Source organism: Coregonus clupeaformis, chromosome 6, assembly GCF_020615455.1.
Source record: "Coregonus clupeaformis isolate EN_2021a chromosome 6, ASM2061545v1, whole genome shotgun sequence".
Lineage (NCBI taxonomy): Eukaryota > Metazoa > Chordata > Actinopteri > Salmoniformes > Salmonidae > Coregonus > Coregonus clupeaformis.
In genome coordinates, this window is record NC_059197.1 from 11,878,567 (window position 1) to 11,896,366 (window position 17,800).

A 17,800-nucleotide genomic window follows, 5' to 3' on the forward strand; every position below is an offset into this window, starting at 1 on the left:
AAATTGAGCTTTTTGGCCATCAAGGAAAAAGCTATGTCTGGCGCAAACCCAACACCTCATCACCCCGAGAACACCATCCCTACAGTGAAGCATGGTGGTGGCAGCATCATGCTGTGGGGATGTGTTTCAATGGCAGGGACTGGGAAACTGGTCAGAATCGAAGGAATCGAAGGGAAAGTCTTGAGGGAAACAGTCTTCCAGAGATTTGAGACTGGGACGGAGGTTCACCTTCCAGCAGGACAATGACCCTAAGCCTATTGCTAAAGCAACACTCGAGTGGTTTAAGGGGAAACATTTAAATGTCTTGGAATGGCCTAGTCAAAGCACAAACTTCAATCCAATTGAGAATCTGTGGTATGACTTAAAGATTGCTGTACACCAGCGGAACCCATCCAACTTGAAGGAGCTGAAGCAGTTTTGCCTTGAAGAATGGGCAAATATCCCAGTGGCTAGATGTGCCAAGCTTATAGAGACATACCCCAAGAGACTTGCAGCTGTAATTGCTGCAAAAGGTGGCTCTACAAAGTATTGACTTGGGGGGGGGTGAATAGTTATGCACGCTCAAGTTTTCAGTTTTTTAATCTTATTTCTTGTTTGTTTCACAATAAAAAATATTGTGCATCTTCAAAGTGGTAGGCATGTTGTGTAATCAAATGATAAAACACCCCCCCAAAAATGTAATTCCAGGTTGTAAGGCAACAAAATAGGAAAAATGCCAGGGGGGGTTGTGAATACTTTCGCAAGCCACTGTACATACACATAAATATATATATATATATATATATATATATACGTATCCTTTAAAAAATATATATTTTCCTTTATTACTTTCCAACCCCACCACCCCTCCCCTAATTGGAGTAAACTAGTGAACAACAACACTTAGGCCTCTACTTCCAAAACAAATGATCTAATGATTGTCTCTTCGCAGCAAAATCTGCAGAGCTGTGAAGATTGTATCCCCTATATAAATAATATTCTATTGGTAGAAATAATTTTGTATAATAATTTTAATTGAAAAATTATACGTTTTGAATCCGGCGTCGTTTTGCGTATCAGTTCATAAACCATTTGCCATGGAATCGGTACGTCAAAAATCTCTTCCCAACTATATTGCAATCTATATGGGACGGCTGTCAATCCTTTGGTCCTTAAATGAAACTGGTATACTTTTTAATTCATCACAATTTTCTTTAACCAATTATGGTATTTAATGCAATGCCTGCTACATTTTTAGTGAATGTGCATTATACATGGTTCTGGTTAAATTTATATCAAAAAGGGCATTTTTATAGACAGACCTGAAAGCCAGATCAGTGGTTATTGCAAAAAAATAAGCACGTATAACTATTTTGATAAAATTATTAGTGGGTCTTATGGTTGTGGAAGGCTATTCAGCCAAGGTATAATTTCACGAGCTCTGAATTCATTCGATTATTGCTGACTGTTTTAAATGCAGTGTATTTGACCTTTAATTGTACAACAAAGCTTATTTAGAGAAAACATTTTAAAAATCTACATATATATCGTGAATCGCCCATAAATTTGAAAACATGGAGATAAGAGTTTTAGGCCATATCGCCCAGCCCTACTCTCTGCTTCTCTCTGTGTTAACCAAACAATGGTTTCTCTATCATTTCCATCGATGACACCTTCCTTTTCCTCTATCCCTCCCCCTCTCTCCTGCTGTGCAACAGTCATTCCCTCCCCCTCTCCCTCCTGCTGTGCAACAGTCATTCTCTCCCCCTTCCCCTCCTGCTGTGCAACAGTCATTCCCTCACCCTCCTGCTATGCAACAGTCATTTTCTCCCCCTCACCCTCCTGCTGTGCAACAGTCATTCCCTCCCCCTCCTGCTGTGCAACAGTCATTCCCTATCCCTCCTGCTGTGCAACAGTCATTCCCTCCCCCTCCTGCTGTGCAACAGTCATTCCCTCCCCCTCTCCCTCCTGCTGTGCAACAGTCATTCCCTCCCCCTCCCCCTCCTGCTGTGCAACAGTCATTCCCTCCCCCTCTCCCTCCTGCTGTGCAACAGTCATTCTCTCCCCCTCTCCCTCCTACTGTGCAACAGTCATCATCTCCCCCTCGTCCTTCTCTACGCCTCTCTCTGCTTTTCTCTCCATGTTTAACCAAACATTAACTATATTTTTCTCTCTAGGACTCTTTCCTTTTTATCTCCTGCTCTGAAACAAAGCAATTTTCTCCTTTATGTTCCCCCCCCCCCTTTTTATTATTCCCCCCTCTCCTTCCATCTCTCACTACATAAGAACACAGTGGCCTGCCCAAACACCAACTCTATCTCTCATGCCCCAGGCAGGGAGGAAAAGGAAATGACCTCACAGTGTGGTGTCTTGTGTGACAGGGGATCATGGCAGGGTAGAGCCCAATGAAATAGCTGCTGGACTTTGGTCTGGCAAAGGTCCCACAGTACTCAGCTAGTAAACAAACTGCTAGCTGGGAGAAAAGCCACTGCAGAGAACTCCACTGTGAACCCTGCAAGGATTTGATGTATTACAGGCCTGTTTTATTAAGGAGTGTTAAAGCATTACAGAGCTTTTGTGTGTGTTATCCAGTGGTTTGACAGAGCATCCTAAGGGGATTTGGGCAGCAGATCTCTGGCTTGATGTTCCATGTTACGTGAGCAGAGCATCATATCATACTAATATATGCTGTGATCCAGGAAATGTGACAATGAAAAGAGCCCTGGTAATCCAGAGTGTGTGTAATCCCACTGAGATCTGACCATCCCGCCTGGATTGCTGCCCATGTGATGTGTGTGTACTGCAATGACATCGGAGTCAAGTGTGTGTGTGTGTGTGTGTGTGTGTTATGTCTCTCTCTTGCTCTGTGTGTGTGTGTGTGTCTGACGGTTAAGAGAATATCATGACAATAGTACAATGGTGACCTCCGGAATTTGTGAATACCTGACCTGTGCTGAGTTTTAGTGGTACATGTTTGTTTACTAGGAACAATTTGTGTGTGCTATATTTGGAAAAGTAGTCTGTGGTTTGTTTTAGTGTTTGCATGTGTACACTGCATTAGTGATAGAAACAGTGTTTGTGTACACTTCCTGTTGGTAAATGGAAGATGGATTCATTGCATTAGTGAAAGAGGCTAATGATTTCTGTTTTTGTTTATTTGTGCTTGTGTCACTTTATTAATGTTATTACAGTGCATTTGTTTGTGTTGCACTGCATAAGTGTGGTATGTGTGTGTGTGTGGAGAGAATCCATGACCATTATGTTGAAGCAGATTACGATAGCACACAGGGAGTACATTCTCTGTTCTGGTTATGCAGAGCTGTCATCAGACACACACTCTGAATGTATCATCTCTCCCTTCTCTCCACACCCTCCGTTCTTCCCTCCACCCATTCTCTATGGGAGAATCTCGCCTAGGCAGGAAGTGGTGTCCGTGTGAGAGTTCTCTTCCCCTATGCCCTCACTAATGGAAGGCAGGTCTCCTGAGAAAGACGGAAGAAGAAGAGAGAGAGCGAAAGAGGAGGGGATAAGATGAGGGAGAGGAGGAGGAGAGAGATGTATGGAGCGGATGAGAGAGTTCAAGTAAAAGGTGGAGAGAGATCGAGGGCAAGAGGGAGAGGGGGAAGGAAGCAGGGGGAGAAGATGGATGGATGTGAAGTAGTTTGGCTGTTAGCAGTGCATTAGAGCAGGCTGTGGGAGAGGGAGAGATGGGCCCAGAGAAGGCATCATTCTCAGTAAGGGGTTTACCTCTGCTGCAGTGCTCTGTCATCATCACCATCACAGAGGTTATGATTATTTTATGAAATATGGTATTGACAATGACAACCCCCAGCCCCCGGATATATGAAAACAGCGTCAGCTCTTTCTCAGAAAACACTGCCAGAGAGTTTTCTCTTACATGTTTCCTTTATGCACAATCTAGTCAGTGTGCACTGAATAATTGTTTCCCTCTTAACAATCAGGCACAGCTCATAAAGATGTATGCCTTACATACATAGGCTTAGGCTAACATTGTCTTAGTTCTCATGGCAGTTGGTTCTCAGGGCTATGGGTTATTTGACAGGCCTGAGAAGACCCACTAGTCTCAGGCTCAGAGTCAGGCTTTGTTGACAGTCTCTGGCTAAAGCCCTGTAATGAACCATTGGAATGCTTGGATCCTGTGGGCTTGGCCCTCTGGCTAGTTAAGGCCGTCTCTTCCTCCACTGCCCTCTGACACGCATGTTAGTAAACTTCACACCCTGGTGACCACTCTGCAGCACAGGTCCCTATCGTTCCTGTGCTTCTGATTATGGAGGAAGTGATGCGCCTCGCAAGGCATAGCCCCACCCTCAACCCTGAGGGGAGGAGAACAGCTCACATGACCCAGGTCTCTGACCTAGCGCACCCCTCCCCCACCCCCGGCTGACCCGCTCGCTCCTCCATGTATTTCTGGTGTCAGAGGTAGATAGAATGCAGGCCCTAACCTATCCCCTTCAACCAGGAGCTAGCAGTGGGTATGTGGCAGGACATGCGCACTAGACACACAGAGAGGCCTCAGGCTGCACTGGAACACTGTCTCTGGCTGGACAAACTGAAGCTGGATAGTATTTAGCTAGCACTGTACATTCTGTCCCTTACAGATAGCTTGGTAATCTATTGTGTCGTATGTACTCTTGCAGGTAAGCTTAAGGTAAAGCCTCAAGGCAATAGTTTGATTTATTTCATAGTTTCTGTTTACCCACTAACAGTTTCTGAAATTGTTTATGGTAATGGCAGTTATTGTCATTTAGCATGCTAATGTATCAGTGGCTATTTTCCTTAATCTCTGTGTTATTAACAACAGTTTAGATAGTTCTAGTTGTTTACCTCACCTATCATTGGCCTGTCACTAGAGCAGCTCGGAAAACAGGAAAAATTGCATCACAACTGTTTTGTTTGGCATTCTTGTGGAGGTTGTTGCTGAACATTTTGCTGAAATACCGCTCTCAAGTATTGCGGCAGTAATCCTTTTGGCTATCAAGGAAGAGCTTGGAAACGTGCAGCTGGGACAAGTCAAGCAGATGTTAGCAGCACATCTCTGGGCACCTGCTGAACAGTTGGGATGGCTGGTCCTCAGTCCTGAGGGGAAACTATAGGAGAGGTCCCTTAATTTACACCAGTGACTCGCTCAATTCGTCATAAACCAACAGGCCAGGCTAACTTAGTCAATACACCTGACCCAAATGAGTGCATGATGATGTGTGTGTGTGTTTACATGTTTAGTGCATGTGGGTCTAATCTGTGTGGTCACTGCAGCTGTCGTGGTTATTTGTTAATGTAGCCTTTCCCATGGCACTCCAGCATGTTGCTACTGGTCATTTCTATGCAAAAGGATCAATGAGCACAAACATGTGAAGTTCATAGGAGCATGCCAAATTGGGTGTTAAATGAAAGCTAAGAGTCTTATCTTTTAGAAATTAAATGTATATACATTTTCCATCCCAAAAATTAGGAATAAGCAAAGGCTTTGATTTCTGGTCAAACAGATGGAAAAAGGGTGTTAGAAAACATCTAGCAGAATAAAGCCCAAACAAATTTTTTACGCAAGTGAATGAGCTTGTACACGCTGGAATTAGAATGCACGGTGGTGAACGACAGAAAACAGATAGGCCGCGAGCGTCAACGCCGTCAAACTCGTAATGTGCTTCAAATTAGAAAGCAAGTCTAATTTGCTCTCGTCTTCGTGAAGCAATGCTGGTAAAGTTTGCGGATAAATTGCCAGAAAATAGACTGTTTGTGCATTGTTACGTCTGGAATTGTGACATGTATAGTTACAAGTGTCTATTTAGGGTTGATACGTTTAGCTGCCAGTGCCAATAATACATATTTGAAAACAATAACTTTATGCCTACCTTTGTTGATTTCGAGCACAGACATATAGCCTAGGCAGGCTACAGCTGGGAAACGTGAGGAACTCCGTTCAAGAGAGAATGCTGTGTATGTAGAAAGAACGAGACTAGCTATTCTTTATAAACTGCTGGGGTGTATTAGCTACAACTCTCCTCACATTCTTGAGCCAACATAACAGGAGGCAGGTACGGTGGCTCCCGTAGGACATTTAAGGTGAGACAAAAGGAACACACACAAATAATTCACAAGGGCTACATAGCAAACATAACAAATACAACTGTTTATTATGGATTATCGTGACAATTAAGTTGGCATACGCTACGCAGTGTATGTGAATTGATGCTCTCTACTCTCGCGTGCAGATTTTGACTCCATTAATGGCGTCTTTTCTGTGTAATTTTGGCTTAAATATTGAAAGTTATCAGAAATACATCAAAACACAATGTTGAACCCTGCCAACTAGTATCGACAGTTATATTTCATTTTGGATACATTTTTCTGCCTTCTGTAATTTTAAGAAATGATGTACCAAAAACCCACATATCTTTAATATATTTTCAAATTTCTCTCCCTCATGAGGGAGAACTGACAAGTAAAGGTAGACCTATCAATTAGTTAGTGTTTTTACTGATATACATTTTGTTTATGAATTAAGTGATTAAAACTCAAAATTTCGTCACCAAGTCGGTAACGGAATTATCAGAAAAAGCGGAAACTGAATTTCTGCAATTTAATTGGCTACAATGGGAAATTATAGTAGTCACAAACCACAGTTGAGTTCACAAGTTAGTACTTTACTGTAGAGTTCAGTACAGTAAAGAAAATCAGAGTATAGTACAGTACTGTAGAGTACAGTACACAGTAGAGCACATTAGAGTTGAGTACACTAATGTACTGTACTGAACTATACTCTACTTTACTGTACTGAAATACTCTACTGAACTGTGCTGAACTCTACTCTGCTGTACTGAACTCTACTCTGCTGTGCTGTACTGAACTCTACTCTGCTGTGCTGTACTGAACTCTACTCTTCTGTACTGTACTGAACTCTACTCTACTCTGCTGTACTGAACTCTACTCTGCTGTGCTGAACTCTACTCTGCTGTGCTGAACTCTACTCTGCTGTACTGTACTAAACTCTACTCTGCTGTACTGTACTAAACTCTACTCTGCTGTGCTGAACTCTACTCTGCTGTACTGAACTAAACTCTACTCTGCTTTACGGAACTCTACTCTGCTGTACGGAACTCTACTCTGCTGTACTGAACTCTACTCTGCTGTACTGAACTCTACTCTGCTGTACTGAACTCTACTCTGCTGTACTGCAGGGGTCAACATTAACGCTTGCCCGGGGCAAAGTAAAAACAAATGTTGGACAAGCAGATTATAGATTTAAGTTGTCCGAATGGACAAGTGAAAACAATCACGCAAAAATCACAATATCAAACAATTGGGCTACTCTGATCAGAATTGGATCAAAGTGTCCTCCGGATGCGATGTTTTACTCACTGTCCACCCAATCTCTGCAGAGTGCATCGGAGTATAATTATTGTAGGCCTGAATTGACAGGCACAAGTGGTCTTTCAATCATGCAGTCGCGAGGTGCATTTTTTAGATCAAAGTGAGCATAGCCACGTTTGCACATTTGTTGATAATTATTGATGATTAGTTATTTGCCCAGCTATAGCACATTTTTGGTCAGTAATGAAAATCCTGGAAAAGGTCATGGTGTGTACATCACCTGCGTCTGTGCCAGTGGGCCGTTGCCAGAGGAAAGCGAGAGAGAAAGAGACATTTGCGCAACGGGTAAAATGATATACAACAGACTAACTACTGTAGATAACCAGCCAATAGCCAATTCAAAACATATTGTGTATATCTCGCTAGTTAACTATTTATCCATTAGCATGCATTATTCCACCGGCACTCGTGTATAACCGCAAATGGCCAACACGCAGTTGTTATGGGTGCACAGTTGATGAAAACAATGTTGCATACTCCGGTTGTAAAACCTTTACTCCGGTTGTAAAAAAGTCTCAAGCGCTCAAAATTGGCTAGGATTCTCCTTTATTCAGTACTGGCCATGTAATTATGACAAAGTTAAAAAATTGTGTTAGAATAGCCTAATTGACAAAGTAACTCCTATGCTGTCAAGATCTCCCCTGAACACTGAATATTTTAACCTTACAAATAGATAAACATCTTAGTTAGCTACCTCGCACACCTTAGCCATTTGATCCCTGGTTCATTGAATGAGGGAAATATGTTATAAAGACATAAAAAGTATTTGGTTGTAATTGTAATGTTGCAGGGTGGCCAACCCTCCTCCTGGACAGTCCAGGAGAGCTACTGGGTGTGCAGGCTTTTGCTCCAGCCCTGCTCGAACACACCACATTGTAAAATAAATCAGCTGCTCAACAGGACCTTGATAAGCTGACTCTGGTGTGTTTGAGCAGAGTTTGATAAAAAGCCCTGCACACCCAGTAGCTTTCCAGATGGAGGGTTTACAGACCACATGTGTTTTACATAGTAGCCTATCAGTGCAGTATTTTACTTTGTGGGGGTTAAGTGCCTTGCTCAGGACATATACTACATGGGATCAGAGACCAGTAGCCTTCCATTTCAATACCAGTGATAGTAATGCAGGTTATTTTTTTAAAAGTGGTTTCTTGCATCATACAACACAATTTTCAGTCACCTTTTTGGCCCATGGTGTTACAGACCTGTTTTTGTTTTGGGGGGTTACAAGTGACCTGAGTTTTCGGACAAGTAAAAAGACAAGTGGCTAAAAAGGTTAATGTAAAGGTCTGTACTGTACTCTACTTAGCTCTAGTGTGCTGTACTTGGATCTCCAAACTTGTGAAATATAGACGTCTATGATTGGTTCAGATTTGGTCCGGTTCGGGGGCAGAGCTCATTAAAATAATAGCCAGTGTGTAGAATAAAACCCAAATATCAAAAGTAGGATATTGCATATTTATACCTTTGTGTAGGATACATCACCTGAAGAGAATGACATTCATATCCATAATTATGCATTTCTGTGTATTACAGATCAGGGACCCATGATGAAATTCCGTTACCGGGTGTAAATCCACTTCACTTACTGTAGTTCAATAACAAAAAACTGATTTTTTCAAAGTCAATGTGTCATGTCATAGCTTACACCTCATTCTTTCTGCAGACATCTTTGAATCTTAATTGGAAACAGATATTTAACAGAGTTTTTGGAAAACGTGGACACAAAAAACAGGGGAAGATTTTACCAAAGTTCTGTTACCAAACTTTGCATCTGCACAGTTCTTTCAGTAAATGTGTTTTTGTAAAATGTTCAGTGTCAATTGTTAAAAGTAGTCTTTCAGCATACAGTTGTATGGTTTGTTCAATGGTTTTTGTATGGCATACATTTTAAGTGAAAAATCTGAGTCTCAGCGCAATTCCGTTACCGTAGAATCGCCCTACTATAAAACATGCCATAGCAACCACTTTCAGATCCCTGTTTTATATTTAGCGTAGCCTACCTTATTTTTTCTATATGCCAAGATTTGCATCAAGGTGTTATGTGCCACCTGTTTACCACACACGGTGGAACAGGTCAGCCCAGGAATTGTCATCAGTGTGGATTATACTATTATCAGTGGTAACATAACATGGGGGACTGATGTATACTGTACATCTAATGGAATGCCTGTTGTCTGTCTAATGGGTTCTGATGCCTCTGATCTGAACCAGGTCAGTGAGTAAATAGACAGGCAGGGATGATGAAAGCAGGGCAGCCTTGTTGTCCTTTAGCCTATCATTAGGCTCAGCTCAAAGCGGTCACGGGCCAGTTTAATATGTAACTAATTGAGAAGATGCTCCCTAGTCTGGACAGGAGCTGGTCAGTGTTGAGGTAAAGGTCCAGTTAACCCTGCTGATGATGATGATAGCATTATACTGGAGGTTGGATAAAAACTAGAATGGTTATGGCTCTTTATTCCACATGGAATGCATTTGTCTATGCTCTCAATTTCTATGCCCTGTCAGTATTGTCTTCCATTATATCAACTGAGCACGGCCCTGCAGTGGGCATGGCTAAAAGCCAATTTATGCTTGATCTGAAAATGTGGCCGGAGGCTCCGTATGGAGGGTATGACGCAATTGTGGAGCCTCCGGAGGCATGCAGAGGCCAAATTGAGCTCCGTACCACATCGCCGTGCGCCTCCCAAATTTTGCAACAATTCGGAGGGCTCCGTATAGCATTGACATGATTGGTTGACGGTAGGTGAGGGCGGGAGGTCCTTTATAAACCCAAACTCACTTCCTTGACAACTTTCTTCACAACAGCTGTGCTCAACAGCTCTGCGCTGCTCCGCGAAGCACACGAAGTATGAATGCCATGACTTCTGCAGAAGCCATATCACCGTAAATACTGCTTGGCCAATGCAGACATCGGATTGACCATGCAGCGCCGTTAAGGGGACTGAGGAGACTGAGGCAATGCCCAGCCCTGCATTTACAGGAAGCACAGTCCACTGGCTGCTTGCCTACGGAGCAGCAAGCGGAACTGCCCCTTCCTACCTTCAGGCTATGCTCAAACCCTACACCCCAACCCGAGCACTCTGTTCTGCCACCTCTGGTCTCTTGGTCATTCAAGCCCTACAGGGGTCAGCTCCCCCTCAGCCCAGTGAAAGCTATTCTCTGTCCTGGCACCCCAATGGTGGAAAGAGCTCCCCCCTTATGCTAGGACAGCAGAGTCCCTGCCCATCTTCCGAAAACGTCTGAAACCCCACCCTTCAAAGAATATCTTAAGGAAGACATCGGTCTTATTCCCCGCCCCATCAAAAATATAAATACAATTCAATTCACTTGTCCTACTAGCACTGACTTTGCTGATAACTTCTTTATTGGGTAAAAATGTACTTAATACGACTGTGATATGTGGTTGTCTCACCAAGCTATCTTAAATATGTAATCCGCAGTAGGGGGAAACGGTGCCACTGGCCGCCCCACCACCATTGTTATAGTTGCCGAGCTGAGGAGTGTTGTGCTGCATGGTCCAAAAAACATTGTTGTACATATTGTGCTCTTCTATCTCGCGTTCAATGATGTCTGAGGGGGAAAAACTGTGTTTGTTGTTTTCAGTAACTTCTTTGTTGCAATATCACAAACGGACGTGGTTGTTTCACCATTAAGGATTCCAGCGTTAAGATGAATGCACTACTACTGTAAGTCGCTCTGGATAAGAGTGTCTGCAAAATGACTAAAATGCTCCTCTTCTAGTGCCCTCTGTGTTTGTTCTATGTGAAGGGCTCATTGATCTCCGGCTAATCACTGCTGGCCAGCCCAGAGCCCTGCAGCAGGATGTAGTGCCATGAATTAACCATGGGTGCCCAGGTCTTATCACCAACCAGCCCGTTATCGACCTGCAGCCCAGGCACAGGCTCAGGCTCCCTTCGTTACAGAGACTGGGTGTACTGGATCTCTCAGCCAGCCTCCTTTGTGATGCATTTTTGATGCATGTTTTACTCTGCAAATATCAAAACACAAGACATTCCTTTTGATAATGATCTCTTTTGTGCTGCCGCTTGGTTATGCACCCAATGTAGTAGGCTTGCACCGCAGTAGTGTTACAGTAAACAGAGTCTGGGTAGATAGAACTTGCTTTCCACAGTAATTTCTTATCCCTTATATTATTGTCCCCTTTCTACTATTAAACCTACAACCGTCCTACCTGTGGTCGTGGTGTATATATTATCTACAGTGTCTGGATTCTCTCTCTTTCTCGGACAGTGATAGACTTTGAACTCTTCTCTTTGTCTCTGCAGGCAGTTCTCTCTTCACACTGCCTCTCTATGACTTTCTCAATTCAGTGGGTATTAAGTGTTCTCCAAACCCTGCCTCAAAAGCCCCATTCATTCATCATTAACAGTGGTTTTAATGTGTTTACTAAATACGTAGATGAATTACTGTGAGTTGTTTTACTGTACACAGCTGTGTTTAGTGCTTTGGGGCTTTGTCTGGTGGTGTTCTTGTTCCCTGTGAGCCTGACTGCTTAGAAAGGGCCTGCCTATCAAAACGGTATGAATGTTATCTCCCTCATTCAGTTCTACCCATAGGAGCTCTTTATGATTTGTAGGCCTGTGTTCTGCCAATAGGATCTGTTGTGTAGTGGTGAACGTGCTTACTCTGAGAACATTGTGAGGGGCATGGAAAGAAACATCTGCAAGTGATATCTCCAGACAGTATGATACCAAATTGAACAGCTATTACATCTAGGTAAATGTGACGAGACATGCAATTTGAGATCATAATTAGTGATGCTACATCAGCCGTTCCAATCTGTCTGTGGAGTCTTTTTTCAGGACCAGAGGAAAACGTAGTCTTTTTTTTATGGAGAGGAAAGCAGCCAACATTCTATGCAGCCTTTTAAAAGGCATTTGGGCTTCCCTAGTTGCCCAATTAGTATTTCTCTATCCTGTCTCTCCTCTCTCTATGTATGTGGGTTTGTGAGAACTATATCATATATCTAGTAGAACTGCTGCTGGCTTAGAGACAACACTGCTAGATGTGAGATGATAATTATGTATCCACACCTAAGATCCTGTTCTGCTATTTGAAATGTACAAAGCAGGGAAGCATATAGCAAACAAGCCTTAAGGAAACTACTTTTAGTATGGTGGGTAGTAGAATGTCAAAAATAGGTTAAATGTGAAGGAATGTGTCAGTTAATAGTTACTGTACTGCAGTTGTCTTAAGTAATTTGTAGCAGTCCAACAGCTTTGCTTCTGACCTCAATCTCTTCAGGAAACATCCAGCGGTGACATGGGATCACAGATTAAACATTATTAACATCACACAGCAACAATGTGGTAATTTAAATAAAACATAGAACACCCTCCAAATAATGCATTGAATAATGACATTGAATCTTTCCCACAGTCTTTTATATTATTTATATATTTGTTCTCTTTCTCTCCTTCTCTTGTAGGGTCAGACCCAAGGCCAGTAAGAATATTTGCATGGAAAGACCACCCGGCAGCCTCCTTCCTAGAGCTTGTGGGCATGACAGGATGAGTGTCTGCGTTCGATGATGATGGCAAAAAAACAAGATGCAAAGGCGCCCACCTACAACCTGGTCGTGGTGGGCCTGTCCGGCACAGAGAAAGAGAAGGGGCAGTGTGGTGTGGGCAAGTCCTGCCTGTGCAACCGCTTTGTCCGTCCCAGCGCAGACGACTTTTACCTTGACCACACCTCCGTGCTAAGCACCAGTGACTTCGGGGGACGTGTGGTGAATAATGACCACTTCCTGTTCTGGGGGGAAACGGGGCGGGTGCTGGAGGAGGGGCCAGAGTGCAGAATGCACGTGGTGGAGCAGACAGAGTTTATTGATGACCAGACGTTCCAGCCGCACCGTTCCACAGCCCTCCAGCCCTACATCAAGAGGGCAGCCTCCAACAAGCTGGCCTCTGCAGAGAAGCTGATGTACTTCTGCACGGACCAGCTTGGGCTGGAGCAGGACTTTGAGCAGAAGCAGATGCCCGAGGGGAAGCTGATGGTGGATGGCTTCCTCCTCTGTGTGGACGTCAGCAGGGGCATGAACCGCAACTTTGACGACCAGATGAAGTTCATCACTAATCTCTACAATCAGCTAGCCAAGAACAAGAAGCCAGTGGTTCTGGTGCTCACCAAGTGCGACGAGGGGGTGGAGCGCTACATCAAGGACTCTCACACCTTCGCCCTGGCCAAGAAGAACCTCCAGGTGGTGGAGACATCCGCACGCTCCAATGTCAACGTAGACCTGGCCTTCCTCACCCTGGTGCAGCTAATAGACAAGGGCCGGGGCAAACCCAAGATCATCCCCTACTTTGAGGCCCTGAAGCAGCAGAGCCAGCAGATTGCCTCGGCTAAAGACCGCTATGAATGGCTGGTCAGCCGCATCGTGAAGAACCACAATGAGACGTGGCCCAACATCAACCGGCGCATGCAGACCTCCTCAGAGTACAAGGAGTATGTCTTCCTGGAGGGCACGGCCAAAGCCAAGAAACTCTTCCAGCAGCACGTCCACAGGCTCAAACAGGAACACATTGAGCGAAGGCGGAAGGTCTATCTTAGCACCCTGCCTCAGGCACTGGGTTCCCTAGTCCCTGAGCTGGACGAGATCGACCACCTGAGCTGGTCCGGGGTCCAGAAGGTTCTGGAGACCAAGCGGGACTTCTCCCATTGGTTCGTTGTGTTGGACGACACCCCCTGGGAGACCACGCCACACATAGACAAGATGGATGATGAGAGGATTCCCCAGGATCTCCTGGAGACCCCTGTGGCCGAGACGATTTACGAGAGCCACCTGGAGCACCTGAGAAACGAGCGCAAACGGGCAGAGATGAGGTGGGAGTTCAAGGAGCAGCTCAGTGCCTCTCCCTTCATCACAGCAGGCAAACCCTGGGAGGAGGCACGCAGCTTCATCATGAATGAAGACTTCTATCAGTGGCTCGAAGAACAAGAGTACCTAGACATCTACAACAGGCACCAGAAGGAGATCATCGACCGAGCAAAGGAGGACTTCCAGGAGCTGCTGCTGGAGTACTCAGAGCTCTTCTATGAGCTGGAGGTAGACGCCAAGCCCAGTAAGGAGAAGATGGGGGCCATCCAGGAGGTGTTGGGGGAGGAGCAGAGGTTCAAGGCCCTGCAGAAGTTGCAGGCAGAGAGGGATGCTCTGGTGCTCAAGCATATCCACTTTGTCTACCACCCCACCAAGGAGACCTGCCCAAATAGCCCCCACTGTGTGGACTGTAAGATTGAACAGGTTCTAGCCTCCAAGTTCCCCACTCGATACTCCTTCTTCGATAGCCATAAACCGGGCGACGGGAACGCAGATCGGATAAACCTGGTCATTCTGGGTAAAGATGGCCTGGGTAGAGAACTGGCCAATGAGATCAGGGCTTTGTGCACCAATGACGACCGGTACGTGCTGGATGGGAAAATGTATGAATTGTCCCTCCGGCCCATAGAGGGTAACGTGCGTTTGCCGGTCAATTCCTTCCATACGCCTACCTTCACCCCCCATGGCGTCCTGTGTCTCTACAACTCTATGGAGTCACTATCCTACATTGTGGAGAGCATTGAGAAGCTTAGAGAGTCAACGCTAGGCCGAAGGGAAAACAGTCTATTTCAGCTGCCCATGAACCTTCTCCTAGTCACCAAACGGGGGGTAGGGTCCGTCAGGGACATTGGGGGGGAGACGGCTCACACACTTATCCTCCAGGGGCAGCAGGTGGCTGGGAAGCTACAATGTGGTTACCTAGACCCCGCCTCCCCTGGGGTGGGCTATGGACGCAATGTGAACGAAAAGCAGATCAACCAGGTGTTAAAAGGTCTTTTAGAATGCCGTAGGCCCCCTGGGAGCATAGGCAGCAGCTCCCCTCCTTTACCCCCTTCCTTCAGAGACTCTCACTCCCAGCCCATACCCGAGACAGACCTGCGGATAGTCATGTGCCTGATGTGTGGGGACGATTATGACGTGGAGCAGCTCCTCTCTCCTCTCCTGCTGCCCCAGCACTGTCGGCCGGCCTCCAGCCTGAGCAGTGGCACGTCTGTGCTCCTAGAGCTCACGGTGGGGGCCCAGAGGCACACCATCGACCTCTCCCTGCTCTCCTTCCACTCCTCATTTGCCCTACGGAAGAGCCGGCTGGTGCACGGCTACATTGCAGTGTATTCGGCCAGGCGCAAGGCGTCCATGGAGACCCTGTGTGCGTTCCTGTGTGAGGTGCAGGACATCATCCCCGTGCAGCTGCTGGCGGTGGGGGAGAGCCAGGCTGAGCTGTCGGACTCTGAGGCGGCCAGGGAGCAGGTGAGCCAGGGGGAGGAGCTGGCCCGGGAGATCGAGGCCAGGTTTAATACAGTAGTGTGTGGGCCTGGAGGGGTGGTGGGAGGCCTTCACAGGGTAGACCTCTTCCAGCCCTTCCTGAAGGAGGTTGTGGAGAAACGCACCATAGTGGAGGCCACACACATGTACGATAATGTAGCAGAGGCCTGCACCACTGAGAGCATGAGCCCGGCCCGCTGCAATTCCCCCAGCCCCATCAACACCCTGCTAGACTCTGAGGAGGACGTGGAGCCCTCACCCCCCTACCCTGATGGTACCCTCACCTCCCACCTGGGGGGCTTCAAGCTCCCTGACCTGGAGTCCAGCGACGCCTTCTCAGTCATCTCTGAGATCAGCACCTTCGAGAGCAAGCTCAACAACAAGGTGCCCCCCCAGGTGCGGCCCAAGCCCACCGTACGGAAAGTCAACCTGGGGCCCTACATGGACCAGCAAGGGACCAACCGCCGCTCCTTACCCCCTGCTGTCACCTGGGCGCCGGGCAGCGACGGTGGCTACGACCCCTCGGACTACGCAGAGCCCATGGATGCCGTGACCAAACAGCGGCCCACGGAGGAAGAGAGCATCTACTCGGTGCCCCACGACAGCACGCAGGGCAAGATAATCACCATCCGCAACGCCAACAAGCATTCTAACGGCGGGGGCAATGGCTCAGATAGCGAGGCTGACAGCAGCTCCCTGGAGCGGAGGCGGAAGATGTCTGCTCTGGGGGTGAAGCCACGGCTGTACCGCGACCGCTCTAAACGCCTGGGCAAGTTCAGCAGCTTCCGCACTAGCTTCTCTATCGGCAGTGATGACGAGCTGGGGCCGCCCAAAGCACCAGAGGAGCTGGGCGGCGCGCACAAGGGGGACAACTCCATTAACGAGGAGGGCGAGGACCCCAAGAGAAGGAACATCCTCAGGAGCCTGCGCAGAAACACCAAGGTATGTGCCCCAGGGTGGGTGGGTGGGTGTCTGTGTGTGTATCGTTCATCAATAACATCACATCAGATTGCATACTTTCAGTTTTTATTCTTTATACCAGTCACATACTGTATATAGAGCATCCCGAGAAAGAGAAAAACAGCTGTGATTCATTGAGATTTCACCCTAGGAATGACTTCATATACAATCTCTATTAAGCTATTATAGACTACTTAATGAGTTTCATCTGTTTAATAGGGTTTTGTCTTCACTTACCACCTTTATCAAAATGACTTAGCAACAGTGTTCCTATTGCACTGTTCAGTGTTTATTGGTGTGTGTATTTCCTCACCTGTGTTAGTGTATGAGCTGTACTCAGGGGATTTCTGTGTCATGTCTCTGCTCACTAGAGCCCATCTCATTGGAGTCTGACATGCTATGGAGGGTCTAGGTCTAGGTTACCTTCCAGGCTCTTTAAATCAGCCCTGCCTTCTCTCACTCTGTGGGCCTACTTTTCTCCTGCTCTGCGGGAGTCCTCCAAACTAGCCCAATCATGGGCGGAAGCAGAGAAACTTCAGCTATTGAACTCACCCAGCTCAGGAGAAACTGTTTTAATGAATAGGGAGCTCAGTATACGCTCAGGCTATGGCTAGTTGTGTATGTGTGTGTGTTTCCGTGTATGTGCGTGTGTTGTCAGTATTTATGTGTGTGCGTGCTGTCATTATTCCACAAACTGACAAAATTCTCAAACTTTAACCCCTGCTGACATAGCTCATTAGAACACCATTAAAACTGAAGTTACATTTTTGCGAGTTTAGTTTCAGACATTTCTTTCACTGGTCACCTGAATGAGGGCATTAACGAGAATAAAAAGGGAGATAATTATTTTACTGCCCCCTCTCCCCCCTCCACACGGTCTCTCTGTACAGCAGTTATGTTTTATCCTGGATTAAAGCATCCCTAGCTCTAACCCACTCACTGTTCACAAATTACAAACCTGTTACTGCCCCAGCCCTAGCTGCAGTCCCATAGGCTGGCTTGTTTTAAAAAAAAACTATTCGGTAAGTAGGTCTGTGCAGAGTAGACCCAACGGGTTTATGACATGCTCTGTTCAGAGGTGGGCTATGTCTCTAATCCGGAGAGTTCCCCGCTGCATCAGTGCATGAAGTCAGACCCGCCCTAAGAGCA

General features: G+C 46.1%; 1 protein-coding gene across 2 annotated transcripts in view; it reads left to right on the forward strand.

Moving 5' to 3' along the window:
• Positions 1–17,800, forward strand: part of LOC121567386 (rho GTPase-activating protein 35) — an 84,457-nt gene that overhangs the window by 43,404 nt on the left and 23,253 nt on the right. Inside the window, exons 1-2 of one of the 2 annotated variants that reach the window (XM_041877398.2) lie at positions 4,541–4,637; positions 12,818–16,633. In XM_041877398.2, coding sequence (XP_041733332.1) covers positions 12,917–16,633 — 3,717 coding nt within the window. In that variant the 5' untranslated portion in view covers positions 4,541–4,637; positions 12,818–12,916. Of the gene's footprint in view, positions 1–4,540; positions 4,638–12,817; positions 16,634–17,800 lie in introns of those variants that run through there. The other variant, XM_041877397.2, reaches the window with a different exon arrangement.